The 21,264-nt window shown below is 40.1% G+C and overlaps 1 protein-coding gene across 1 annotated transcript in view; it reads right to left on the bottom strand.

The window, feature by feature from the left end:
* ATG10 (autophagy related 10) overlaps positions 1–21,264 on the bottom strand; it is a 60,206-nt gene that overhangs the window by 16,387 nt on the left and 22,555 nt on the right. The window contains exon 4 of the mRNA XM_088157330.1: positions 5,970–6,096. Coding sequence (XP_088013456.1) covers positions 5,970–6,096 — 127 coding nt within the window. The remainder of the gene's footprint in view (positions 1–5,969; positions 6,097–21,264) is intronic.

Below are 21,264 nucleotides of genomic sequence, written 5' to 3'. Positions count from 1 at the left end.
CATTCTACTGACATTTGTATGTCTGTAAAATGAAAAAGATTTATTCACACAATTAACATTTGAATGCCATGTTTAGACACAAGTTCAAACCAGCTGCCTACAGCCTCTGTTTTTTCTGCACATATTTTTTTAAAAGTATTAAGTTTTGAACTTATATAAGCACAATATAGCAGAATCGTGTGGCAAATGAAGTATCTGAGGGGGTAACAGCACATTAATCATCTTTTCCATGCTATCCTCATGAAGGTGAGACTTGTCAGACCATCACATCCACTGTCTAGTGATGACAGATACCAGAGCTGTGCTGGAGACAGTCTAACAGTCACAAAGAAATTTGCAGCAACAACATAAATTTCTTTTAGAAGGATGTATTTACACTCAGATCACCTGTGTGCAGGCGATAGGAAATGCCGTGAATACCTGCAATTTTGTTCTCAACAGAGAAAATCCAAGTGTAAAATCTACAATAACATATTCTAGTGCAACATCTGATTTGCCACTCTAGACTGTACAGCTTTCTGTGAGGATTTTTATAATGACACTGAGCAGATTCACATACACATGGAATAGATTCCTCTGACTCTGTTAATCCCATGTTTAGAAATGATCAGAAGGTACTGAAATATTAACCATATTATAGTCACAAACGAGATTTGTCTTTACCACAGGGTGAATTCATTCTATTCACGAGCTCCCAGACTTGCTCTCAACACAGATCTGTATTCTTTGGGCACTCTTACCCCCTTTTTCCAGCACTCTCATATGTTTAGCAGCCCTGTTAAACATTCTTGCAACCCACTGAGACCTCAAACATCCAGCTGGTCTGACAGAGCAGTCAGTAATTGTTGCTGCTGGCAACAAGGGCCCACTGTGGCACCTGCTGAGCCAAGCAGCCTCTTGCCTTCATGCCTCTTTTTTTTTTCCCTAGGATGGGGCTGAACTGGGAAGTTCAGCCAGAATGAGAAGGAAACAGCAGCACCAAGCCACGAGAAGGGGTAGGAGAGGAAGGTGAAGGCTCTATGCATTTATTTAGTCACCCACAAGGATACAGCCTGCTGTGTGTCCCAAGGCTTATCCCAAGTACAGCTGGGATAGTTTCATTATTTACACTTTTTAGACTACAACAAACTTTTCTGAGAAAAGCTTCTTGACTGTCCAGCTGGGGTTAACTCGATCATGTCACCAAGTAAGAAATAGTTAAAAAGCAGAATACTGAGTGCCCTCTCACAGCAGCAAGGTGAGGCTGTCAGACCACACAGGAAAGGCAGTTCTCAGCTGGACCTTAATTTCTGCAAAGAGGAAATCTTTAGGCAGACAAAATTCCGTATTTATTTTCAGAGAAAATTTTCGGGCTTCTCAAGGTGCTGTATTCTATTTTCTTCATGTTTAGTGAGGGCACTTAATAAGTTCAGAGATTCCCAATGAAAAGCTTTCAACAATTTCTAAGATTTTTCAATTAAAGGTTATTTGACACTCTGGCTGAAATGGTGCACAAACCGTTTGGAGGCTTCATTCTGATGTGTTTTATAAAGAAACAAACTTAAGAAACCATTGCCAAAAGAGAAAAAAACCCTCCTACGGCTTAAGAGAATGTATGATCATAGAAATTATTCCATTTCAGTTATGTCCAAAGCCACAATAAAACCAGTTTTTACAGGATATGGTTTTAGAGCAGCTGTGTTTCTGAGAAAGGACATGGTGGTTACATGTTTTTGAGCTCAGGAAGTAAATCTGTATTCTGGAAAGCACTTCAGTCAGGCCCAGTGTGGTTGTGAATACAGAAAGTCATGCCTTCAGGGCTGGAGGAAGTTGCCCTATCTCAGAAGCTCCCTCTCTCTAACCACTGATTAGCATGGCTTTTATTGGCAGGGATTTAGCTGTCACTGAGCTGAGAGAGCATTTTGAGCAGGTCAGCCTGAAAACCTCATTTCTTTTCTCTTCTCTAGAGGAGTGAGGGTGCAGTTCTTGTTGACTCCCATTAGTCCTGCTCTTTCTTTTCAGTGTTTAGCCAGCTTTCATGCTGCTTCCTCTGCCTTTGCAGGAAGAAGGAGAAGTGTGAGAGGAGCCATTATTTCCTCTACACACAGGGTGATCCCTGAATGGTGCCCGTGCTCACCTGTGCTGCTGATACCTCACTGTGGGTTTTCTAATGTATGGCAAGAGGGTTCTGAATGGCTGCCTTCAGATAGGGATGGTTCAGGGGGAAAAAACGAAGCTCCTTGACATCTTAAAGACTAGGAAAAGAGGAAAATACTCTGCTGATTAAAGAAAGCTTACTGGACCTAGCTCAGCCCATCTGGCTGATGCCAGCATTGAAGGGGAAGGATAATTGCCTATACCATCTGTCTCCAAGAGGGCTAATTGCTGACATCAGATATCAGCAGGGGTTCATGCATTTCTTCAACTACCTATTTGGTAGTCTCAGAAGCCAGGGAAAGAAAGAAGGGCTCAGTTTCTGGATGGCATGGCAGGCACAGGGCTGATTTTGGAGAAATTAGCTTCTGCCCTGAGCTCCTGACATTTGACTGTGACTTCAGCAGGTCTGAAATTAGTAATATATGCCACGTGGAAAGTATCATGAGGCAGTGAAAAGTGTTTCTTATGTATGTACACACTGCCTAAAAATATCTTCTTGTACCCTATAGTGTTCCCAAACACCTTTCCAGACAGTCTCATCATGTTTAATCACTATTTTCAACTGAAGTATTTGTCCTTGCACAGAGCAAGATGTTCCCTGTAAATCCATCCCCTGAGACTACAAAAAAGTTTAGATGTCTCTCAAAATGTTTTAGCTCAGTTGCAATCAAAATTTCAAACCTTACTTTGCACCACCTTACGTAGCAAACTTCACCTCACAAACCACAAAAACGAGCTGAGTTCAAGAAAGTGATTTCATCCAATTTAGACAGCAGCGAGGACAAGGATACAATGCAACTTTTTCCCTTCTGCAGGAAGAAGTGATCTGTAATGCTTGAACTTCTAGCACAGAGGAGTGAAAACTGGATGTCTTTACCGCCACAAGCTCCTGAGGATGCCAACCAAGCTGGAGATCACAGGAAAATCCCCCCAGCAACTCTACAGGGAAGCTTTTTCCTAGGAGGGACTGAGAGACCAGGGAAATGGAAGCTGGACTCACACGCAGCGGGAGAAAGGCAGGATTTCACTGGTTTCATCATTCCAGAGAAGTTTGTAAAGTGTCTGTTGGAGTGCAGATTTGGACAGGCTGGCATCAGCTGCTGTTACACAAAGGGAGGAAGTGAATGCTGCAAAAGCCCTCAGCCAGGTTGAACAGAGGAATTATTGTTTCCCAGGTGTGATGGGCACTGCAGGCACTGCCAGGGAGGAAGCAGAGCTCTGAATTCCAGCTCTGTGCCTTGTGCTGGGGAAGGCAAGACGGGGCAGGGCTGTGGAAGCTCGCTGGAAGGATTACTGTTCACCTCTACCTCCCGCAGCCAGCTGTAATTAGCACGGGGATCAGTATGGACAGGATCCCAGGGGAACCAGGAACAGCTCACAGGAGACTTGGGAGGAACTCCTCCTGCTACCGAGTCTACAAATAATGGTAGGAATTTAGACTGGGAAATTGAGGTAAGTTTTGGGGAGATTGTTCCTTGATTAGTGCGGGTGAGGAATGCAATGAATATTGCTGACTGTCTGGCAAAGTGAGGAGCCCATGACATGGACTGTTACCTCAAAAGAAAAAAACCCAGGGCATTTCCCAGAGTTTTCCTCACAGCAAGTTTGGGACAAGACAAAGGATAATCTGCTCACGTATCTCAAGTGTCTGTGAGCAAGTGACAAGTGTACATTTCCAAAAATCCCACTTTGGGACCTTCAGACAGCACGGCACAGGCAGACCAACAATGTGCAGGGAAGACAGAATTCCTCATCTTCAAAAGTAAGCTGCCCATAATTAAAATCAGAGAATACCAGCTGGTAACACTGTAGGAAACACACTTACTGCCAGCATTTTGTATCCTGCTCCCTTCAAGAGTCAGATATTGTTATAATTTAAAAGAGAATTTAAAATGCTGAAGAGAACCCAGGTGACCTTCGGAAGCATCTAAAAAAAGCCCTTGTTTTCCATTGTGAGAGGCTCCCAAGAAGTGTTTTAAAAGATAATTGTACTTGCAGGAGCAATTACAGCTCTGTACTGCAAGGGGAGCTGTTGGCACATAATACCATGATTGTGCATTAGATCATCCACTGGCTCCTGTAATATCCACTTCCAGCTATAAGGAGTCATGTTTCAACACCTCCGATTCCCTGGTGCTGACAAGCTAAACAACTTGTTTTGTCTCTGTGAGCTCTTCTCTGGTGATTAACTGCTTATGGTGAATACTAATTATATGGAAGTACAGTACAGTAGAGATACTGTCCTACTTCCTCTACCTGCAGCGTCTCCATCCTCTTCTGTAGAGACACTGCACTATAAATTCAGCAAAAATCAAGAAGATGACATTTTTTCAGGACCACAAATAGGCTAACCCGTCTCTCACAGCAAAACTACCTTTATCTTCCTGTCTGCACAATAAGTTCAAAGGCAGAACACTGCACGTTTGTAAATGCCTGTAATAATGCTGGAAATAAATTTGCAACAGGATGTGTGCAAATGAGTTTTGGTGGTGGTAAAGGCAGAGCAATGTCCCCAGTTCCCCACGTCCCAGTCTGAAAATTTACCCCAAATTATTCATTCCTGAAACTGCACCTCAGACTAAAATCTTTCCAACACGGAGCCTATGAGAATTTTGTTCTTCAGTTTTGAATCTGAAGTGCTTTTTGAAACGCTAACACTGCAAAATTAGAAACCATTAAACAATATAAGGCAGAGAGTGATTAAATCTACCAAACACATTCAAAGCAGCTTAAGCTACTTTTTAATTAAAAAGAAAAAGATATCACTGGCAACATTCAGACATCTTTATCTAGATAAAGTTAAGATATTATTCAAAACAAAAAAGATGCTGATCATAGAATCATTTAGGTTGGAAAAGAGCTCTAAAATGATCGAGTCCAAGCCTTAACCCAACACAGCCATGCTTGACACTAAACCTTGTACCCAAGTGCCACAAGCTGGTCCTGCTGGCCACACCAGTGCAGGCACAAGCCAGGTTCCACTGGAGGCACAGGTACACAGGCCTGGGGCAGCGAGGAGCAGAGCACAGCCAGTGCTGCAGTGTGATCACTCCTGATTAAATCAGTGACACCAACAGTGGCCTCTGTGGGAGGCTGAGCGTTCCTCCTGCCTCCCCTGACAGGATGGGGGCTGAAATCACAGTGGCTACAGCCACGGAGCAGTGGGTAACAAGATGTACATACCAGGATCAGACTGTTTCAAGAGCCAGCTTCAATACCAAAAAAAAAAAAAAAAAAAAAGGTCAATATCATATTGGTATTATTTTATTTTCCCTGAAGCAGCAAATTTAAACAGAAAACAGCATATATTTTAAAAGACACATTTAGACCCCAGCCTTGGTGGCTCAAACTGTGGCTCAAGCACTGTGGTTACTGTCCACTCATTGCCCAGCACAGATTAAATCTGTAGCTCTAAGTTTTCGTACACATTTCAAGAAAAGAACAAGAAAAATGACCGGCAGTTTCAGTCAACCACAGGCAAGATGCCAGGAGCCAAAGATCAGCCTCCCCTCAGGCTGGGATGATATCATCATCTCCACACTCCTGAAGCTCTGAGTCCAGAGCACTGAAAAATTCACTGGTGAGCAGCCTCAATCTCTTCATCTCATTACATCTCTTCCTCAACTTGATTGAAAATTTTCTACATCTACTCCACCCAACATATTTAGTCTGTTTTGTCCTCCACGCTCCTGGAGTTCTGAGTCCAGAGCACTGAAGAATTCACTGGAGAGCAGCCTCAATCTCTTCGTCTCTTATTACATCTCTTCCTCGACTTGATAACAGAATTTTCCACATCTGCTGCACCAAACACACTGAGTCTGTGGTGGCCTTACCCAAAAAGCATGCTCTGAAATACAGCACAGGCACTTGGTAGCTGCTGGAGTACAGGACGTGGTACTCATAGCGAACCACTTCTTCTGTGCTGCAAGCCCCAGCCGCCTGAGAGTCATCCAGGGGCTCCTGAAACGACACACAGTGACCACAGCAACACGTCAGCCTCTGCATTGAAACTGCTGTGAGCCCAGTGAACATGCAGAACGGAGATAATGGCAACCACCCCCTTCACAGACAGCACTGCTAATGCGAACTCCCAAGGGAATTTCTCAACGCTAGCAAGAAAATCAGAGGAGTCCGAAATGTACAAAGACATCTTGCACGCTTCCTTCCACAAACCGTGAACTATTTGCAAGCCTTTCCAGAGCTGAGACCTTTCTAAGGCTCTCTCTAAAATCTTCATGGCACAGTAACTGGCACAATAAGGGGACTACAGCTGTACCTCTCCTCATTACATTCAGTATAGACCATTTTAGAAGTGTATCCTTAAATAATCTGGTTTTGCTTGCCAAAAGACAAATCAAACGTATCCACCAAAAATCCTCTGATCTACTTTCTTTAAAGGCTTTTCGCCAGGAGTTGCTTTTGCTAATAATATAAAATATATCATATAATGTAATTATAATAATAACATAAAATACAGTAATAAAACTGAGAGGGGGCTTTTCTTCCCCTGTTAGTGTATATTCTAGGTGTAAAGTACTAAAGTTTATGGTAGATTTGAAACAAATCAAAATAGATGAAACTAATTGCATTGAGATATACCCCAGCTGCAGCACAAATTTCACAACACTTCAAATTAATATTCCAACAGTGCTAAGCACCCAGTTGTTTGGACTTTTCTAAAAGCTGTCATAACTCAACGTCTCTGAAAATGGAACCATTAAATTAATAACGCCATTAAGATTAAACATAAGAAAAAACTTTCCAAGAAGACACTCCGGGTGTGGACTTGTTCAGTGCTCAAACCCCCAAATTTACATGCATGAACTTAGCAACCATAATGCCCCACAGGTTGGGTGTGCATTTCACAACTTGGCTATTGCCAAGCAACCCTGAATATTGGCTTATGGTATCTGTCCAAGCAAAACAGAAAAAGACTAAGCAGAAAGGAAGAACCAGCATTCTCTGAACACTATGTTCAGGCAACACACCAGAAATTTAAAGCTATTTTGCTTTTTTATCTCACATCCTTAGTCAAGTCAGCAATGGATGAATCAATATATGAACAAATATAAAAACGGATGAACTTTAACAGTAATGACACCCAAGATATTTTCAGTTTTTTTTCCACATGTGACTTTCCCCAAATTTAATGTATTAGACACCCAGATGCTGCTGAGGCAGAGGGACAGAAGTTCACAAATGAAAGCCCAGAGCTTGGGAAGCTGCAGAGCAAGGAACTGCCCATACATTTTTGGACATTTTTGAAGTGAGAAGATCACAGATGGCCACAGAGCAGAGGTTTCCTGGTAAATCCTAGATGTCTGCAGGAAAATGGTTGATTTTTGCTTGTGGGGAAACAAGTGCTTAAAGCACTGAATGGGAATGTTTTTAAACGTGTTCTCTGGGTTAAGTTAGTTTTAAAAACTGCATGGGAAGAGATCCTAAAGTCAACCTGCCAGAAGGACAGTGATGATTGCTGCTCCTGATGTCACAGGCCAGATAAAGACAGGTATGATATGCCCAGTTCTCACATGAGTGAAAAGAAGGGAAGTTCTTCTCCTCCTCACACGAGTCATACCCAGTGGTTATATGTAAAACACAGGTTTAAAAAAAAAAACAAGAAAAAAAATCAATTTCTTCTCCATGTAATGCTGACCCTTCTTTAGAAGAATAGTAAAAGAGACTATCAGCAGCCTGTGGGAAAACAAAAAAACCAAACCCAGTCACAGTTTTCATGAAGAGAAAGAGTCTGTGCTCAGAACTGAGCCTACATGGTGCTTCCCAGGCATTAATGTTTCATCAGATACCACAGCCTTACCTCCTGCTTAGTCACCAGCTTACCCTGCCCTAAAAGATACTTCTGGAAATGGCAAGACTACCTGTTCCCCTGCTAAATACCACAGTTCTAGAAAAGAAGACTGTCTGCATACACTGCATTTTGTATATAATGGTAAAATGACTAATTTGTGACTATTTTAGACCTGCACGCAAAGGCAAATAGCTGAATCCTCCTCAGGGCTACTCTAATCCCCCTTCCTCTCAGTAAACAGCAATTTCACGTTTTCTGATTTAAAAAGACACATCATTGATGTGCAATCGTGCTCTTTACAGTCTCTGCAAGTACAGCCCACAGTATTTCTGTAGGGAAAGTACATTTTGTAGCCTACAAGTTTTGATGGTATCTCTGTAGCTGATGAGATGAACTTTGCTGATGAGACGAATAAAACGAGTACAGTCATTTTAGGTGATCTTTGAAACATCTAAAAATCTACAAATGGCTCACTAGAACCAAGGAGCCTCAGATAGTTTTATATCAGCTCACAAGACTTCGTTTTTACTCTTTAACCAGCTACAGATAAAGCCATAAATACAAAACACAGGTGTAACTTATTTTTAAAAAAGCAAAACTCACTTTATTTTCTTAAATGTCATTATAGCCTATTTTAACTCTTTATTTGAATAATTGTTCTCATTTCCTCTTCATACTTGTGTTGTTCTGACTCTTTTTGAGCTAATGCTAAATTTTAGTTACTGTACTAGACAACATTGAAATTAAATTTAAATTTTGATGGTTTTATAAATGCAAAATGTTTTTGCTGCAAAGCATTCACATGTGTACAGACACCACAAAAGACAAAACACAAACATCAACCTTAAAAAATGTTGTATACAACACTAACCAAAAAAGGCATTTTAACCAAACTGCAGTTATTACAAACAATATGAAGAAACTTGTTCCTCAAATTTTTTATTTTTCTGATTTTCAAATTTACTTGCATATCTGCCATGCTTCAAGTTAAAACTGTGAATCCAGGACTGGCTGGCTGTTTCCTAAACAAATTGGGAAGCTGTCATCAGGAAGCATCTGCTCCTCTATTGCTCTCAGGTAAAATCACTCCTGTGCTATCATAATGGTCTATTGAGCAGATGTTTAAAAGCAATGTATGTATTAGAAAGAAGATAAGCAGCAACTACCTAATTAATTACATTAGTTCCATCATAAATGAATTAGCACTGATTTTAATTGATATAAAATTGTCCTCAACCTTTAAGTATCCCCAAAACAAATTAAGTTGATTTGTTCCTTTTAAAATGCTAAATTATTTAAATCAATAGGTAAGAAACACTGCCAGGTGTCATTCTGAAGGCAAAATAAGGTATTTGTACTATTTCTATTCCTCTTGATGAGGAAGGCAAGTTTAAAACCTGTGGTAACAAGTTAATTTGACAGCAGGAGAGAGTTAATTGTGGTTTTGGGTAGTTAAGTGGCACCAGATAAACAGGGAGGGGTGGGTTAAGGTTCCTTTGCAGGGAGACCATGAAGGAAAAGAAAGACACACAGGGTAAACTGGGACAGTGACAGAATTACCTAAAAAAAAGGGTTTCCCTGCTGACACCAAATATTTTCCTATCTCCACCTCACCTGCAGAGGCCCACTGAGCCAGACATTCTTGCTCAGCCTAAATTCCCTTTTAGATTAAGAAGCAGGCCCCCTTTTGGGGGAAAAGGTAAGAGAAGAGGTGCAAATAAACATTTCTCCTGGATGTCCAGGCACTGTTCCTTTCTCCCAGTCCCCATGCTCCTCATCTCCTCTCTTGCTGCCTCGGCCTCTGTTTATTCCTGCCTTTTTACAATTAACCCTTAACTGAAAATCTTAGAAATTGTTGAAAGCTTTTAATTGGGACTCTCTAAAGTTGCTAAATGTCCTCACTAAACATGAATAGAATACAGCACCTTGGGAAGCCTGGAAGTTTTCTCTGAAGAAAGGAAATTCTCCTGCAGGATAAAGGCAGGACAGGGAAGAGGTGACAGAGGCACAGGTACCGGTAGTGCTACTTTCAGTGGGAGGGAGGGGAACAAGGAGATGCACCCAGATTAATGAGCAAATTTGCCTTCATTGCTCGCACTGCATTTACATTTACATCTAATTTCATTTCAGCCTCTAAAGTTGAAAATGTATCGCCTTTCCTCTCTCATCAGAGGCGCAGAGCCACCAGTGAAACACAGGAACTTCCAGGAGCAGCTCTCTCAACCCTTTCCCCTGGCAAACAGGCAGATTTGAGCACGGGAACTGGATGGTGGGACAGTGTTCGTCGGGGAGAATTACAGCAGAGGTTGATGAGCAGGGTGCGGCTGTGTGCTGAGATCCTATCTCTGTTCTCCTCCCGGGTGTTCTCCCAAGCATTCAGACCCCACATCCTTGCTGCAGCCCCCGCGGGTCCAGGCTCTGCAGGACATTTTCCTGCAGGTTTTGGTCCCTCCTGTCCAAGATTTCACTCCTCAGCCTGGCACAACCCTGAGACCTCCAGACTTTTGCCACCACTACTGACCACGCAGTGGCCAGCGAGGTGACCCTGCCTGTGGAGAGGGACACTGAGTGCATTTACTGACTGTCACTGCTTTTCATCACTACTAAATATTCACACTGTGCTCAAATCTACAGGCTCTAATCAAACGTAGCCTGCTCTACCACAGCCTGTAAAAATGCAGACATCTCCCTGAAGAATTTCGGTGCAATATGAATGTTGCACAAAACCCTTTACCACCAGTTGCACCATTTTTATGTACATTGATAAAATGCTCTCTTATGTGAAGAATACATGGGGAATCCAACCACCTCCAGGTGCTTTCTAGTGCCGACATCACTGGTGATAGATGAGGAAAACACTGGCATAACAGAAGGGTCTGAAACTAACGAAGTTATCTTACGGATTTATTTTCTGTGTGCAGCTACAAAATCCTCCCCACTGTCTTGGACTTCCTACAATTTAGTCATCCAAGCGAAGAACCTGGTTAAATACTCAATAACAGAGCAAGAAAGTGGCTCTTAAATCATTTGGTGATGCCTGAAATACCGTGTGGAAGGAGCTTTCTTTTGCAAGATGTAGCTGCCCTGAAAAGCCACTATGTCACCAGTGGAGTCAAGGTAAATAGGTAGTGGATCCCTGAAACATGTCATTTTCCAAAGGGAAATCTTCTGACTGAACTCAGCACCCTGGCCATGACACTATGAAAGCATCCAGTCATTTTCAAAATAACTATTTCCCCAAAAAAGTCTGCCCCCCCACTCCAAGCCTTCTGTTATTCACAGCATACCAAAACACCAAAACCAAGACTTACATCCCAAAAAGATATGGCACATAAAACTGCAGTAGTTCCTCATGCATGAACAATCATTTCTAACAGCTGGAAATTAGATTTGTCTTTTGATTGCTTCAAAACCACTATCACAAGTGAAAGCAAAGCCTTTTCAAGCAAAAGAAGCAACAGACCGTGAAAACAGAACAGTTGTGAATTTTGTCTTCACATAAAGGTGGGGAATTGTTACAAAATCACTCCTCATTCTCCCTGAGTTGTCACATATAAAATGCAGAATTTGGTGGCTTTTCTCCTCCCACAGAAGAAACATTTTCTCTTGTTTTAATGTAGAGAGCACAAGGCTGTCGGCACAGGGCTGGAACAGAGGCACAGTGCTTTAGGAAACCTCTTCTGGTAGGAATGACAGGAAATATGGGAAATGAGGCAAAGAAATCCAAGGAGACAAGAAGGACACAGCTCATCTGCTGAGAGAAGATGGACCAAACCAAACTACTTGTAACTCCTGAAAAGAAGGTCCCCCTACAGACACAGACCTTACAGAGCATCAGAGCAGCCCCCCGAAACTGCTTCCAGTGCCTCCCACCAATGCTCTGTGCCAATGTCATTCCTCAGGCTGAGGAATTTACAGCAGCTTTCTTTCCATGGAAGTACGGTGGGGAAAAGGAGCAGTTGGAGATGGCGGTGCCTGTACCCACTCATTTGTGCCACCTGCTTTTCAATCACAGAATCCCAGGATCATAAAGGCTGGAAAATCCCTCCAAGGCCATCCAGTCCCAGCTGTGCCCCATGCCACCTTGTCCCCAGCCCAGAGCACCCAGGAATTGCTGGGACACCTCCAGGGATGGGGATCCAACCCTCCCTGGGCACTTCCAATCCCTGCCCACCCTTTCCATGGGGAAATTCCTGCTGCTGTCCCCCCTGAGCCTGCCCTGGCCCAGCCTGGGGCTGTTCCCTCTCCTCCTGTCCGTGTTCCCTGTTCCCAGATCCCAAATCCCCCCGGCTGTCCCCTCCTGTCAGGAGTTGTGCAGAGCCACAAGGACCCCCCTGAGCCTCCTTTTGAAGGATTTTTCCATCATTTTTGTCATTATCTCCCATTTGCACAAATTGGAGTAAGCTACTACTTTGAGGTTAAGTACTATTCCACAAGATTATTGCTTCTTTAGAACTGAAGTGCTTCCAGGACTGGGCTCTGTGCTTTACAACAGGCAAAAAAAGGAAAAAAAAAATTCTACACTAGAAGACAACAGTAGCAGTTCAGCTGTATTTTAGGTCAGCTTTATTTTTTTAGAACAAGGATTATTATTTCTGCTTTGTGAATCATAGCAGCAACCCAGTTTTGGCCACGCTTAATTCAACAGGGAGACTGACAGCAAATGCCTACAAACCTTTACTTTTTAGAAGACAAACTCAAATCCTCATTAATTTCTCAGATGGGAAACTGTATGAAAACGATGCCAAGACTGACAGACAGTGTTTAACAGTAATTCTGGTGAAAAAGTTACAGACAGAAATGCTCAAATTATCACAAAATCTGGCACTGTAAAAACAAGAAATTTGAAATTAAGGGGTTGCAATTAGAAGTGGCAGCACTGGTGCCCACCCAGGACACTCCAAGGGAACAGCTGTGACACTGGGACAGTGACTTACTGCAAGAAATAGAAAAGTTTGGATGCTGCCCACTTCAAAAAGGAAATGGCATCTGATTAAGTTAATATCTGACAAAATGATACATCTTGAAAGTTACCTGAGATGCTAACCTAAGCTTGGCCATAGACTGTATTAGATAAGCACAACCACTAGAAATAATAATCATAAACAATGTGGCTTAATTACAACTGGCTTATTTGGATGTGAGATCTAATCCTCTTAACTGTATGCTAGGGCTAAAGCACATGTGTTATTCTCTTATTAAGAAAACAGGAAGATCATACTAAATTACAATGATCAATTTCACATTCAAAATAGCCTGAATTTAAAAATTTTAGCTATCACTACAAATAATTATGAAATTACTCAAAATAGTCGTGAAGTTACTCCTAAAATGTCCAAAAGAAAACCTGAATTTATTCCTACACTTAGACAAAAAATGACTGCACATTAGAATCCACTGATTGTTTGCATTTGGAAATACCCACAAATAATAGCTAAGTTTTTAAACTGAACAGGGGCAGACCCAACCAAGTCAAATATGTTCAGCTTTTGCCCACTCTGAAAAGCTCTTTATTGTATTCACAATTGATACAATACACATGCACTTACCTTCAACTCTACAGAGGAAAATGCAAAGCTCTGAACTCAAACTGGGGCAGGTCAAAAGCCCTTAAGTTCATTTTCAAACAAAGTACTCTGTACAAATATTCTAAATAGGAACAAACACAAAGTTATCAAATGTCACTGATCATAAACACACCAAATATATACTGGAGACATCCATAGTAGCTGGAGAGATGTACTGAATTACTTCCTCTATTAGTCTGATCTCAAATGAAAACTGCCATGGAGTGTTACATGGTATTTTCAATTTCCAGACATGTGGTACATCATAAGTCTTGATGCAAACTTAACCACTTGGAATTTGATTTACAATTCTTTAAAGCCAAGTAGAAAATCTGCATGAATTATTGACAATGTTTTTGTCTGCAATGACTCTTCTAACAGTCTCCATTCAAACTGTGTTTTATTTTACAAGACAGCCCGGTACAGAATTATGAATACCCAAATATTCCCCCTGCTGTATGGGGTGGAAAACATGGGGTCAACAACACCCAAAACACAATGACCAGACAACACCACTGTGGCAGAAGGGTTAAAAACACCTAGAAATGGTACAGATGTACATAACTGCACTTGGCCAAGTTCATGGATTCTTACAAAAATATTACACATGTGAAAAATCAGTATAATGGCTGAATTGTTAAATAAATTAATCTCATTTCAAGGAATTATTCTTGTAGTTGAATTGCTCAGAACTAGGTGCAGGGATCTCAAGAAACCATTCTGTATATAACTGTTCAATAATTGTATCAAATTTTCCCTTCAAACTTTATAAATAACCTACATAAAATGCTTTAAGCAATTAGCAAGTTGTTTCAAAAAATGCTCAAACTCATTATCCCACAGGATGGGAATCCAGAAGCAAGGAAAGAGCCACTAATTGTACACATGTGCAGAGAAAAAGCCAGAACATGGCTCTGACTGTTGGGACATTTATCTGCCCTCATTTCCCTCAAAAGCTGCTCTATAATTTATTCCTTCAATTTCATTAAGGTATCTCAGGGGTTATTCCATATATTTATCCCTATTTGCAACTAACAGAAATCGTAGCTAAGACAATGAAGTACAGACTTGGTTAAACTGCTCTTGCTTCTCAAAACTGAGATATTCCAAGTGTCCTGAAGGCATCCAATTCCAAAACAGGAAGCCAGAGAGGAGAGCACTCAGTAATTCTAATCATCTGCAGATCTCTTGGAAAGTATTTTCCTAAACATTTGCTGAAAGAACCTTTTTACTTTGTTCTGCATGCTGCTGCTTGTAGCCCAAGCAGGGTCCCACAGCAAGATACTTACTATTTAAATTGTCTCTGGTTATGTATGTAAAGGAATCAATCTGGAGACAACCAAGACCATGCTTCCCTAAATATTAAACTTCAGCCAGGTGCAAAACCAGGGAATCTAGGGAAGGAAAAGCAACTAAAAATACGTTCATGTTTTTTAACATCCCATATGATGCCTTCATTCATAAGGCATAAATGGTAGCATTGTACCAAAATCAAAGACAAGTTAATTGAGTTTTTTCTTAACTTCAGTTTACATGTTTGTGCAACTCAACTGCAATCCCTGAAGGAATAATTTTAGAATAAAGGCCTGGTGTCCATATGATATTTCAAACAGTACTGCTGAGGTGCCCATGCTATCATGGTTCAGGTAAAAGAAGAGTTTCTGACTTAGCTGAGTCTGGAAGTTACACGTGAGCAATCAGGAATTACTGACTGCAGAAACCAGCTCCCAGGGTCTTTAATAAGTTGAATTTGAGAGGACTCCACCTAACTTACAAAAAATAAATTAAAAAAAAAAAAAAAGGCTAATGATGTCTTTTTCTATCAATTTGCTTGCTTTCACAAACATCTACACACCTATGCACAGCGTGAGTGCAGCTATGTGGAACTCTTTTTTTCACAGCAGACTTCTTTCCCTGCTTTGGACTTTGTAGAATCATGGGATCATTTAGGCTGGCAAAAGCCACTAAGATCATTGAGTGCAAATGTTGATTAGGCATCCACACAAAACTGACCTCTCTCAATAAAAACACACCATGGCCACTCATATTTACAGGAACCAGGAAAAGGGTTGTGAGAGATTTTCCTGTTACTCAAACAGAGAATAAAAGCACACATGAGGAAACAGAAAGATATAAAAAAAAAAAAAAACAAACCTGGAAATAACGTTTCTAGCATTTTTGGATGCAATATTGGTATTATTTCCTCACCTAAATTTCCTGAATTAATAAACAAAAACATTTTTATGTGGATTAACAAAGTTCTAAGACAATTACAGGATAGCTGGTTACATAAAATAAATCTGACTCAAAGATTACAATTACATACAAGTAAAAATACATGAAGATAGGTACAGACATGATATTAAGTGTATTTGACTGTTGGGTCTTGCTCAGTCTCTCAAAAACAACCAACTGCAAGACACCAAGTCAGGTGGGAATCCCGTCTGCCATCAGACTGGCAGAGATTATTGAAATTTTAATGTCTTGAGTGGAAAATCAAGAGCGTGCTCTGCTTTCTAGGATCAGGCAGGAATTTTACAAGTTCAAGGAGCAGCAGTAAGGATTTTGTAACAAATCTTTGTATGGTGAACAGAGAAATGTGTTCTGGCACACCTGCAATATCCAGGTGACCACAGAACCACAGAACAGGCATTTCATGGGTCCTCCTGAATTCAGCATCTGTTCAAAAACTGCCCATGATGAGCTTTCTAAATCTATGATTAGATTTTTTAAAGATGTTTGAGAAATAAGGGAGATCACGAGTTAAAGCAGAATAAATGGGGAAGGACTGGAATTTGGAAGAGGATTAAATTTATTTAAATCAGAGATACAAAAACTTTCTAAAATTTTCCACCCTGAACTACTGAAAACAAAATAAAAAATTGCAGATCTGAGTGAATAATCACCTCACAAATTCATACCAAGAGTATGAAAAGAAAACTCCTACAGAGAACAAAAAAGAGGTATGGAAAGCAAAAAAAAAAAAAAAAAACTATTTCTTGAAGCCTAAGTTTAAAGGAGAAAGTAAGAACTGCCAAAATTCAAGTGGTACTTAAAAATGGCAAAAGGGATTAGGAACATTTTTGAAAGAAAGAATAATTAATCATAGAGAGCTATGTAGAAACTGGATTAAAACTTAACATTGGTTTGTCAAAGAGAGAGCAAGCCAAAGGAACCTGATATCTTCCCCTGATAACATAACTGAATTAGTGGACAAGGAAATGCAGGAGATTCAATCTGGCTGGATGCAGTAAAATATTTGATACCAGGCCAAATGGGAAGCAGTTCTTTAAAGTGGAGAAGATGGGGATTATGTTCAAAATGTGATACACAAGCCAAGTGGGAAAGGGGAGAGAATAACGTGAAAAGCTAAAGAGAGAATTATTGACCAGGAGACAGTCAACTAACAAAGCACCTCTACAGCTGGACTGCAATCTTAGTTACAATATTCCTCCACAACCCGAGCACAAAAGCGGGGGATTGTTGACAAATTCTGCTGATGATACAGAGCCGGGCAGGCCGGTCAATAGAGCAGGGGATGGAAATGGAGTTTATAACAGCACGCCGGGATCGCCCAGGAGCTGATGTCAGCTCTGCTCTCCCCCGGGCAGCCCGGCACTGACAGGGACAACAAATCACAAGACGAATGTCCCTCATTGCCTGCTGCCACCAGGGATCCCGCACACACCTCACTGCCCGACCCACACCGGAGCACACAGACAGAATTGCTGAGGCTCCACCAAGCGCTGCCCACTGCCAGCCCACGACAAAACCCGCCGTGGTAACATTTGTCTTGTTCTTTAATCAATACACAAGTTAAATACGAGCGCTTTCCACAGCAAAAACCTTCTGGTCTGAGATGGTAAATGTTAAAATAGAAAATGTCAGAATTTCCGAATTAAAGTGTGCCATATAAATCTGAACTGGCTGGACATTCAGTTTGATAATCCTGGTAGTCCTGTGCATTACGACATTAGTGGAAAAAGATTTTAAAAATACATTTCTGCTGGGCAATGCAGCAGATAAAAAAAACTTTCAGAAAAGCTGAAAACCTTGTACACATTTTCAGTAGGATTAATCTGATCCTAGATGAACTACTTCATTTGTCTAATTAGAAAACTAAGTTCCTGAAAAAAATCTGAGTTTGTAGAAAATGGATTTTCTACACAGAAATTCTATTGATGCTTTCACCTGTACTGTAATATCCACACAGCACTAAGCAAAAAAAAAGCGAATGTTCATCAAAACTGCAATCATAGCTCTGAAAAAAAGAGAAAAAATAAAGCCACTTCATAGTCAAAGAAAACCATTTATTTCATATCAGTACATTAAAACATGTAACATTACGCTGGACAGAAATTTAACCCCACTTTTCTTGGTTTTACTGTCAACTAATTTCAGGATGGAAGAGGAATGCAGACCACTACACTAAACACTGACTATACAAGTTCTGATGTGACAAAGTTTTTTCTAACTTACAAGACCATCTGTAACATAAATATCCAACAGCCCTGTCCTGAGGTCTTTTCATTCTCAAAAACACTCTTTAGTGCTATGACTTTTCTTTAAGCTGCACCACGTTTGCTTATCCTACAGCTCCACCCTTAAAAAAAGTTGGGCAAAATTTTCAGCAATAAACCCAAGAAGACCCAGATATAACAGGAAAGGCAAAGTCCTAAACAGATTTTTGTTGTTTAACACAGGAATAGTTGAAAGGCACGTAAACATTGCAATGAAGTGAAGGATTAATTCAAGGCAAAATTCTCACCTTAATGGTTTCATTGAATATTTTAAGAAATATATTCCAATACAAAGTGACAAACAGAGCTCACTGAATAATCTGAATCAAGATTACTTTTACAAAGTTGTTTTTTTCTGTTTGCTTCTACCCCCTACAAGCAAGAACTAGTCTGAAAACAGACACAAAAAAGTGAAAAGCTTTGATCAGAGGTACATCTCAAATTCACAACAGAGCAGAGAGTATAATTCAGTTATCCTGATCCTTTACTGCCAAAATGGTGAGCATTTTCAAACATTAAAACAACCCACAAAAAAACCCCAAAACAACCAGAAAAACCCCTCACTCCAATTAGTTCACTATTTGATTAAAGTAACTCCAAAACTGCTTCTGTTTATGAACATTAGCAACCTTTAAAATAAGTGATGGCAGTACTCAACACATATTTTCATATTTTAGATATCTTTGTTTCCAAATCCAAACATTCCAAAACTAAGATCAAATATTACCAGGCTGTATTGTTAAAATAGCTAAGTATTTTAAAAGTCATTTTCGCAACTGTTTAATTTTACAATTTAAATTGTTTAATTTTTACAATTGAAAATGGTAAAAACCATGCCCGATGCTTCACCACAGGTGAGGAGAACCTGTAATTACAGGACAACATTATCATGTGTCAGACAACCTTGGAACACGCCCTGGCACCTTCGCAGCTTTACCAACTGTAAAAACCCTGCTTTGAAACAATCTTACCAATGACTTTTTCAAGTGTAACAACTCTCTGTGCTGAACACCTGTTTTTTAAAAACAAAGTCACTGCCAAATAGCTCTGTGAGCTATTAGACATATTTCCAAAGGATGGATACCCTCCTATCAGCAAGAATTCCATTTTCAGCAACCTCGAGGAACAAAATGCAGTAATACCCAAAGCTGCAAACACCCAAATTTATTCATTTCTTCAGGTGGTGCAAGATTTTTACCACATATAACCCAGGAAAACGCTACAACTGTGTCTGTAAAATTAATAATATTACCATGCTAGTAACTTCCACTGTAAACCCAAGAGGCCAGAGGAGCTACAGTAAATGAAAAATGTGTTTGTATCTTTAACTTGAAAATATAATGTAAACACTAGGAGGGTTAACAGTTTTGAAAATTTTATCTTCTATTCAAAACAGCATTAATCACAGAAATAAGTGCCAAAAGCATACTTGAAACACATCTGAACATATTCTTTTCCCACATTTTCCTCTGTAGAAGAAAATACCAATTCTTTATATAGTCTTTGGAGGAAAGAGAAACACAGGAAAGAAAAAAGAAACATGACTTTTGTAACAACACCTAAAAATACATATATTTCCTTAAAATTATGATGGATGATGAGTAGGTAACACAGAGTTGGAATCAGCTTTTCAAAACTGACTGACCAGCTATGATGTATTTGCTTTGCTCCGTTTTGCCATGGTTCAGAATTTGTGTCTTTCATCCCTTTAATATTAGGTGCTCTCAAAATAACTAATTTTTTTTTTTGGTTTATCTCTTAACCACACAGGCATTAAAGGAATTGTTGATACTGCAGATGTTAAGTAATAGACATAGAACCAAGCCAGATTTGGAATGGGCAAAGGGAAAAATCAGATGCTAGATAGAAATACATAACTTTGCTAACCTAACATAGAAGAAAAACAGTGATATTGAATTCTTATTTACAGAGATAAGCCTCAAGGAAAAGCATATGCCATGTTGGAAAAGTGTAAAAAAAAGTTATTACAGATTTTAATTTGGTTTTAAGATATAAGGTTAGAATCTGTTGAGTTGCCAATGCTTAGCATGACTTATTAATGCCCATTCTATTTTATATTTACATTTCCCTCCACATAAGTCTTTGTCTCTGATACTTTACACAACAACTTCTTCAGTCCCATGAACTCATTCCTTGGAATAAAAGCAGTGCAATCACACCTGTACCAGTGCAGAAAAGCAAACAATTACACTGTCTGCTCTGAGCCCTGTCACTTCCATGAGGAAACAGTGCTCATATCACTGCTCTTGATTGCCAATCACAACTGGGAACTGTCTGAGTCACTCAGACAAAATTAACCTAAAAAGAGCACATTAATATTAGATTTTATCACGAAAAATTGTAATTCTGTCGTTAGCTTCTTTTATTTTAATCTCAACTAAGGCGCTCTGTACAGATGCTGCCAGGGTGCTTTCCTCCCACCTGAGAGATTCCAGGTGCTCATGGACCCCTCCAGTTGGCAGGACTCCTCAAAGAGCTCCAGAAAATCCCAAACTTATCTCAGGTTCTACATCCCTGCTGCTTTCCTGTTACACATCCTCCTTGGAGAAGACTGTCTGTCAGTTCTGCTCCTTTTCAACACCAAATGCCTGACAAATGAAAACAAATTCCAGCCAGGAAAGGAAAATACCATGTTCTCAGTAACAAAGCTGGAAACAAGATTACCAAGAAAAAGGTAAAAATCTAAAGCTATGAATAATCGAAAATTGTGTGTGATTAAAAATGGCATTTTTAAAGACCAGAGTGTTTCTCTGCTTTAAGACAAAGCTTGGCTATAAAGGTGAAATAAATTACTAACCTTGCAGCATTCTCCTTCTTTAATCCATCAGGACATAAAAGGAGAAACTCCTAGCTGAACTTCACATGAAAACAGAACTTGGGAGACAGCTTTTTAAAAGAATAAAATCTGAGGGATTTTGAGGATCACACACTCTCAAAATCAGATCCCAGGCTTCCAGAACCCCTTATCTAGGCCAAAAGTGAAAATCCCTCTCACAGAGCTATGTAAAAATGAGGGTCCTGTTTCACACAGGGAAAATACTCATTCTTGTTCAAGCTCGACTTTGATTTCCTTGCTCTCCAAGCAGCCTTGCAGAATCTGATTTTACATATAAACAAAGGCAATTAATAAAATTAACTGTAAATGTGCATCTTGCACCGAAGCCACAGATTTTTTTTCTAATTTCTCAGAACAATGTTCTGTGAAACAGGA

This window comes from Sturnus vulgaris, chromosome Z, assembly GCF_052056855.1.
Source record: "Sturnus vulgaris isolate bStuVul1 chromosome Z, bStuVul1.hap1, whole genome shotgun sequence".
Taxonomy (NCBI): domain Eukaryota; kingdom Metazoa; phylum Chordata; class Aves; order Passeriformes; family Sturnidae; genus Sturnus; species Sturnus vulgaris.
This window is presented reverse-complemented; position numbering and strand designations above follow the sequence as displayed.